Genomic DNA, 8,082 nt, shown 5'->3' with positions numbered 1-8,082 from the left:
AAGAGCATCAGACCCAATTAGCCCTTGGCAAGCACCCCAGGGGTGGGTCCCACCACATGGGTCCAGGAGAGCAACTCTCCCTAGGAAATCATAGCCAAAAAGTCACTGGGGCTGAAATGACATTATTTACAACAGCACTTTCCCCCTACACGTTCTCCAAACCAAACATTGGAAAGCCAGAGGTTGCCTCCATCCCTCAGGCATGGCACAGACCTCATGGGCCAAGCCCCATCTATCCCCAGGGAAGCCCCCTGAGCACAGAGCTCAGCTGGGGCCAGTCAGAAAAGTCCCCAAAGGGAAATCCCAAATACACCAGCAGCCTTATCTAATAAACCAAAAGGTACAGATTTTGAAAACCACCTACCACACAACTTCCTGCTTTGAGAGGAATGACTTCTCAGTCCCCTGGGTCTTAAGTCTAATGACCACTGGACTAGAGCAGTGACTGCCTCTGTTTCCAATGTTACCTACACAAATGTCTGTAGATATTTCAGGATCATTCTCAGCTCTGCTCTGCAGGAGAACAGATCTGCATCACACTGAGAACAGTGAGCTCTGGCCAGCACCCCCACTGAGACAACATTTCAAATTCAGAGACCTGACAGAAGTCTAGGACTCAAAGTTGGCTTTCAGTCCCATACCTCTGCTCCGTACTTCTTAAGCTTTGCAGAAAACAAAGATGGACTATTCTATTGCTATAGTAACATCCACCAAAATAAACCATCTCCTGGAAAAACTCCCAGGCACTACTTGCAAGATTTGTCTTCCATTTCTACCGATACACGTGAGTTTGCAGCATGTTCACATGTAGCAAGATACTCCCACATACATACAACAAAAACCTCATGCCATTTACGTGCTGTTTCAAGTGAAGCGGCACAGTCCAGCAGCCGGCTTACAGCTGGCCAGGGCTGCAGTTTCTGGCTCACTGGTGATACAACCTGTGAAGCGTTACAGCCCCTCAGGTGAAGGCCTGGCTGGTCCCACAGTGAACCCTTAAGCTGCATTCTTTCCTTGTGACTTCTGCTCATTCCATACCCCTGACTGTAAATTCCCCCTTGGCTCACGATGTACATCAGTGTTACGATTTGTATGTCTGGATTCACCCCATCTGAGCTTGCAATGCTTTTCTAGCTGCCTGCTCACATTGGCTATTTTGTTCATATTTGGTGAAAGCAGCGAAAGAACACACAAAAGGGATTCTCAAGAGAAATGTGCCTCAATTTCCCCACCACTGATATCCACAGCTCTTCTGACAGCCCCACACTGACACAGGAAAACTAAGATGAGCAAGGACGAAGATCAGTGCAAAGTCAGTATACAGAGATATTTTGGAAGCAGAACTAATCTAAGAAAGCTGCTGGCAGGTAGAGATCTTCCATCTCTGTTGTAGCAGTGCTGTGGCTGGGCCAGACTTCAGCTAATGACCTTGGTCAGCCTAAGGGAATGCTACAGAAAGCAGAGAGATGCAGAAATTTCAATTAACTCTACATGACTTGAGTATAATATCCAAGGTTCAGGCTGAACAGAAGAGCACTTGCTAGCCTTTCCTTTTTCTTTTTTCCCTCCAAGTATCATGTTTTCTGTCAAGAGTTTTTAATATATTTATTTGAAAACAAGGTTTTGTGAAAGAGTACACTAAATAGCATATATCTGTTCTTCAACCATAAAACACGGACTATCAGCTTTAGCTCAGCACAGATTGGGGCTGCATGCACTGAACAGCAGATCTCCATAGGAAGGTCTTCACGTCTGTCTTTCTGATATCAAGCATAGTGTCTTCTTTGGAGGACGTGATCCTGGAGAAGAGGGAGAGAGAGACCAGAAAAGCAAGCATATTTAACTGTGCCTTTTTGTGGTTGGCCCCACACATTCACCCCAGTCTGCCAATGACGCAACATTTGTAGAAGCAAGTCTGCTTTCCTGCCCATCCACCAATTCATGTGCATAATCTTTGCTCTTGGGAACACTGGAACATGCCAGCCCGTATCTGGAAATAACTAGACTGAACTTCTGCCTCTCAGTGAGAAACCTGCACACGAGCTGAGGCACTTTAACCAGGAGACCCGAGAACTGCACCATTCACTGCCTGGAACAGATATACAAGGACGATTATGATGAGACTCAGAGAGCACCAGCGAGCTCATGACTGAACTATCATTAAATTCTGCTAAGAACTGCTGGGAACACAAAGCAAGTCAGCAGAGCAGCACTATTCTCTTTTGACCAGTTCTTCCACACCGAGGTCAAGTAGATGACAGCTGTGTTATATAAACCACTTGCCCCTCTGGGATCATTCTTCACTAGCTGATTATTTCCAGCTCAGCTGCTGTCTGTGACCCTTCATTTCTGCTCAGACTCTGCCCAGGGATGTTCTATTTATGAGCAGCTGGGCCTCCGTGCTTAGAGACCAGATCCAGTACAACTGTATAAGGCCTTATCCAGAACACTGGGCTTCCTCTCCTACTGCTTCCAAACTCTTCAAACGTTTCTGAATCTAACGCAGAACAAAAGATTTAAAACAAGAGTGCTGGATGCTGGTAACTGCTTCAGTTAATCCAAAGAAGTTTTTACCTTACTGGGGATTCATAAAAGTGCATACTGTATTGTACCTCATGTCTTAATCATCAATGTACTCAAAGGGCTCTGGAGGTTCAGGTTCCTGCTCCTCTTCTTCGATCTTTGGACCGTGAGCTGCCACAGGTTCGACCAGCTCCTCCATATCCTCACTGGTGTCCTTCAGAATGATGATGCCACCAATGGAAAGCTGTAGCACAAGTACAATGAGCATTAGAAGCTGCTTGCCTGTGCCTTGTGGTGGAGTGTTTATGGCCACAGTCTTACCTAGGCCATATGAAACACCTCAGGTTCCTCATCAGCAGGAATGAATGCTCAACTCACACCAAAGGAAAAGGACCATGACTAGCTAGCTGCAAGTTACATCAGACTGAAACCCTGTGCGAGCAGGGACAAAAATCAGTTGCATAAGAAGCAGAGCTCATATTTGGTCAGACTGATGCATGGTAATTTACACTTCCTTACTTGTTTGCACCCCACATTAAGAGCTCACTGAATACCTGGGCCAAACACTTACAGACTGCTGGAAGTCTTAGTGGAGGCAAGAGCCATTCACATGTCTGCCTCTGCAAAGAGAACAGAGTAAGCAAAGCCCTGGCTTCATTTGTGTTCCTACATACATAGATGGACGTAATGATTTATACAGCTCTGCTTCTCTGCAATGCTAGGCTCATTTAAGAATTAGTCAGTGCTATCTAGGAAAAGAACAAAAAAGCAAAGCAGATCCTTTCTCCCAACTGTTCATACGTGAAGGAGACATGTAAAGAGTCCCTGCTGGTGGCCTTCACCTCAACATTGCATGTCAGAAGCAGCACTGTATGTGCTCATTCTCTGCTGACTGTGTCTATGCCAAAGGTGCAACTTTGCCAGAAAAAGGAGAAGTTTCAGAAAGGAAAGCATCCGACATCCACCCAGCCCCCTGCCTGATAAGGGGATGGAACAGAAAAAGCTTATCCAGGCTGCTTTTTATATTGCCATTATCTATGTCTCAGTTTGATAGAAAATGGCATCTGGATTCACAGCTTTACCCCAGGCTCAGTCTGGCACTTTCCACTTGAAAACTAATTGAACCATAATAGCTTTATAAGGCTCATCGTAAGGGCAACAAAGCCTAGTGAAGCTTCTCTCTATAGCAGCCTCCCAGGAGGCTATCTGAAACAGAGACTAATCTGATCACCAGCTTCCACTGACTGAGGAATCCTATTAGCAGAACCTCATAAAACAAGGTGAATTAATTACAAAGGTCACAACCAATCATCCTTTAAGGCTAAAACAAATCTTTGCATCTCAAGTACTGAAACACGAGGTGCGAAGAGGCAGTGCTGTGTCATGCCTGGCTGGGATCAGAGCATGAACCACATCAGGAATCCAGGCTATAAACATATTTCAAAGAGTCTTTTTGTTCTGGCATTTCCCAAAGCAGTGCAAACCTCCTAAACATCTCAATTTCAAGACCCTCCTTGGTTACACACACTGATCCCAGCAAAAAAAATACTCTTCTGGTTTTTTTGGGAGGAGTTAAAGTGAGGAAACTGCACCACCCTTACTAACCAGTTCTGCATTAGGATTCACCTTCTTTTGAAGCTTCAGCTGCATGAGTGGACGCTTGTTGGACTGCATAGCAAACCAAATACTAGTTGGGTCCTTTCTTTTTGAAAGATAGAAACAGAAAGATCCTTCAAGAGATCTGCTAAAACATGGGTGCCTTGGAAGGGGATGATGCACAGAGGATTCCGATATGCTGATGGAATTCCAGGAAATACATGTATTAAAAACACAAATATTTTCCTAGGAAAAAAAACCAACACTACTATTTCTGAATAAAGTTTTCCCATGCACAATTCTGCAAAAGGGAATAGTGGAGGATGTTATTATGTGTTGGACAAAAATAAAAGCCAGAAGAATTTGTTTCAGGAGTCTCAGAGGCCAGGAGCAAACCTATTAGATTGCTTGGGCAAATGTCATCATCTTTATCTGACAATCACATGCTGTGGTTTTGTCTGTGTTAACAGGAGATGGAGGCCCTTTTCTAACATCATGTGTAACCAAATAAGAAATCTGTTTAATTAAAAAAAATCAAACATTTCTGTTATAAACCCTACTTCAAATAATAACACTCCAGCATAAGACTGACGCTTTTTTTTTCTATACTGATTTGACAACGAGTCTGTTCAACTTTTCAGCTCATTGGAAAAGCCATTTCTCAGTGTTTATGTATCCAGCAATGTCATTAATACAGAGTGTGTCTGACTGGTTTCCAGGTTACAGCACGTGAAGAAAGAAAAAGAAGAAAAATAAAGATAAAGCAGCATCAACACAATGAAACGGGTTGTAGCAGCTCTGGTTTCTCCCCCAGCTACAACTGCATGTGATCATTTGGACAGAGCAGAAATATAGCAGCAGTGCAGTCATAAATCTCTAGAACAGATTACAGTGGTGCACCACGTGTGAGTGGGACTTTCAAGTACATGCAGAGCTTCAAGGTCCTAATACATAAGCCCAGCACAGGGGGTGTCAAGCACACAGACCTGGAGTGGGACACTTACTGGTTTGAAAGGCTGATATCGGCAGCTCTCTGTCATCGTAAGAACTTTGAGCTGAGCAGGCATGACTCTTGCTGGGTTGTCCAAAAGCTGGAAATTGGGCTCAGGCTCTTTCTTCTTTTCTTTTTCATCCTTCTTTTCAGTCTCATCCTGCAGCAGGAGGAGAACATCAACATGGTTTTAACAGCAGCCTCTAACTCCTTCCAAATTCAGGAGGGTAAGGGACAACTTGATGCATCAATCAGCTGGCACAAGCAATGCCAGAGTGGATCTAAGTACTCCCCAAAGGCAATGTCTCCCTCGTGACTGCAGGTGAAAGCAGGTTCAACAAGAGGTGGTAGTGGAACAGTTTACCTGTGACTTGCCCATACTACACTTAAACTCACCACTTTTGTTCACAACTTAAGATTCTTTAATATCATTACTGAGCATATGGAAATTTCTAAAGATTGCCATTGCATTTTCACTGCTATAAAACCATCAGTGACCTTTCACACTGTGGGCAGTGACAGCAGCTCAACCAAAACGACTCCACCCCAGAGACTCCCTGGGGAACTGCAGCTAGGAGCTCCTCCACCACTGACTCAGCGGCTGGAGGCCAAAGCTCAGGAGGAAAAAATACAGCAGCATTTATATACGTAACAACATGGAACATAATTTCCCCATTGCTCAGGATCATCTGCGAGTTGCAAACAAAAAGGACTGTAGAAAAAAGATGGAGACAACCAATAGGAAATTATCAGGACTGTCACCACACGCACGGCCCAGGAATTCTTGTAACAGCAGAATTTCTGTCACAGTTACTGCTCGTGGCTGTGCATGTTCTTGGAAGTTATGGATGACTACCACATAACAGGCATATGAGGAAAACAGGAGAGCAATTTTAGCACTAAAACATTTGGACAACTGCAAAACACTGGACGCGAACACAGTAGGTGGCAGCAAGCTCCCTTTTTGCTATCCCTGTTCTTCTGCTTTATTTAGCCAAAACAATTCTTTTTAGACAGCACAGCGTAGACAGACGTGACACACAAATCCCTTCCAATACTTTGCTTCCTCTCAACACCTTTATTTAACCGTAGGTTGCAAAACTTTTGGAAGAAACATTCATCTGCTCAGCACATTTTGCTTAGTCTATAGTGCTGTAAGAATAATTCAAAGAAAAGGCAATGTTTGATGACAAGGAAACACTGATAAAGGAGCAAAAAGAAAAATCACAAATTCCACCTGCACATGAGATGATTCATTTTCTGAGCCATCTGTATGAAGGTCAATGCCTACAATATGGCCAATACTTAAGCAGATCCAGGACAGATATTTTACAAATACACCTTTGATCTTATGCCACACTCCTTTCATGTACTATTTGTGTATTTCTTCTTAAATAGAAAGAGGCCCAAAGTCCCTCACCATGCTGCCTCTCTTACATGGATGTTAAACTGGAATCAGAAAGGTTTCTACTGAACACATTCTCCAGTTACAGTTATTCTTTGCATTTTTGCAGCTGTCAGGTGGGCACAAAAGGAACTGTTCCTTGTCAAGAATCATCAAAAATATTAGCTGCCACTTATCTTCCAAATTACAGAAACCACCAAGAACTCATTATCTAGCTATTTTTGCACTCCTCAGCTTGTTCCAGGGTGACACTTTCCTCACTGATGAAGAGTTACAGTGTTAGAGCTATGAGCTGAGAGAGGACCAAAGCCATCACCACAACTGCTGAGCAGTGGCCAGATCCTGTGCTCAAATCTCAGCTGGCCCTAAGCTGGACACAGATAAACGTTTTGATAGATGAGCAAAGTGCCTAAGAGACTGCTGTCAAAAAGGCAAACGTGTCAGAACAGCTGATTAAGCAAATGCAGTGAAATAATGCATTAAAGGTTCATGCAGCTGAAGGCACATACATCTGTCAGAATAAGCTTTTGTCTTGAAGGAACTCAGTTACTTACAAGGAAGCTTTATTTCTCAGAAATAGTGGATTCCTAAGTAATATAGCCTGTTGCTTTTAACAGCACACACACACAAGATGCTAATAGCATAACTGCACTGAAACGTGCATTAATGTTACGCTCAGAACTGACTGTAATGCAGGTCACAGCAGGGACATTGTTAAGTGAGCACCAGCTTTCCTGACACACTTTCCACACTTTTTAGAAGATGGAGGAAGAAGACACAAAAGTTTCAATGTTTACACCCACCACTTCCATCTTTTCTTCTTCCTTCTTTTCTTTCTCCTTCTCCTTTTCCTTCTTCTTGGCTTTTGCAGTGATGGACAGCACAGCAGTGGAAACCTGGATATATCAACAGAGGACAGTGAGTAGGACTGCAACACTATGTTGTGCATCACTCCCTCCAGCAAGGAAACAAAGGGAAGCCAATGCTAGGTCAGTTCTCAGTGCAGGCATCAATAAGATAAATATCACACTCTATGCATTGTTCTCTTTTAGAGACAAACAGGCCACCATGACAGCAAATAAATGGCACAGATACATGAATGTAGATGGGGTACAGTCATATATGAGGAAGGACAAACTTCCTGATTTAGGGATTAATTATTACTATTTGGGTCTCTACATGAGATTTTTGCTGATGTATTTTTAACAGAACAACTAGGGGAATTCTTGTTGTTGGGAAAAATCTTTTGCCATGGTCTCTGTGGTAAATAACCATGTGTATAGAAAGTCTTCAGAACAATCTAAAAAGCAGCTCCACTCTTCTAAACAGACAGCTCTGTTTCTCACTGACTTCAAGAAGCAGATAATGTACACATACATATACACATAATGTGCTGTGGATGAGCCCTCATGGAAATTCAGCATTTCTGAGCTAGGAAGTATCCAGAAGCAACAGTTTATAGAAGAATTCAGCATGTCTCCCCACTTCTGTCTACAGTAACTGTCCCTGTAAGTAACTTCCTCAGAGGAATGGAGCAATAGTATTTGTCATGTTGCTGGAGACAGTT

At 43.3% G+C, this 8,082-nt stretch overlaps 1 protein-coding gene across 1 annotated transcript in view; it reads right to left on the bottom strand.

Annotated features, from left to right (window-relative positions):
* Positions 1-1,579: 1,579 nt before the first annotated feature.
* The window catches only part of PSMD1 (proteasome 26S subunit, non-ATPase 1), a 61,152-nt gene continuing 54,649 nt past the window's right edge, over positions 1,580-8,082 (bottom strand). The window contains exons 22-25 of the mRNA XM_052686883.1: positions 7,319-7,411; positions 5,124-5,270; positions 2,613-2,767; positions 1,580-1,799 (exon numbers count right to left, since the gene is read on the bottom strand). Coding sequence (XP_052542843.1) covers positions 2,621-2,767; positions 5,124-5,270; positions 7,319-7,411 — 387 coding nt within the window. The 3' untranslated portion in view covers positions 1,580-1,799; positions 2,613-2,620. The remainder of the gene's footprint in view (positions 1,800-2,612; positions 2,768-5,123; positions 5,271-7,318; positions 7,412-8,082) is intronic.

The sequence above is a fragment of the Tympanuchus pallidicinctus genome, unplaced genomic scaffold (genome assembly GCF_026119805.1).
Source record: "Tympanuchus pallidicinctus isolate F22 unplaced genomic scaffold, pur_lepc_1.0 scaffold22, whole genome shotgun sequence".
Lineage (NCBI taxonomy): Eukaryota > Metazoa > Chordata > Aves > Galliformes > Phasianidae > Tympanuchus > Tympanuchus pallidicinctus.
Note: the sequence above shows the minus strand (reverse complement) of the source record. Positions and strands in the feature narration are given on the sequence as shown.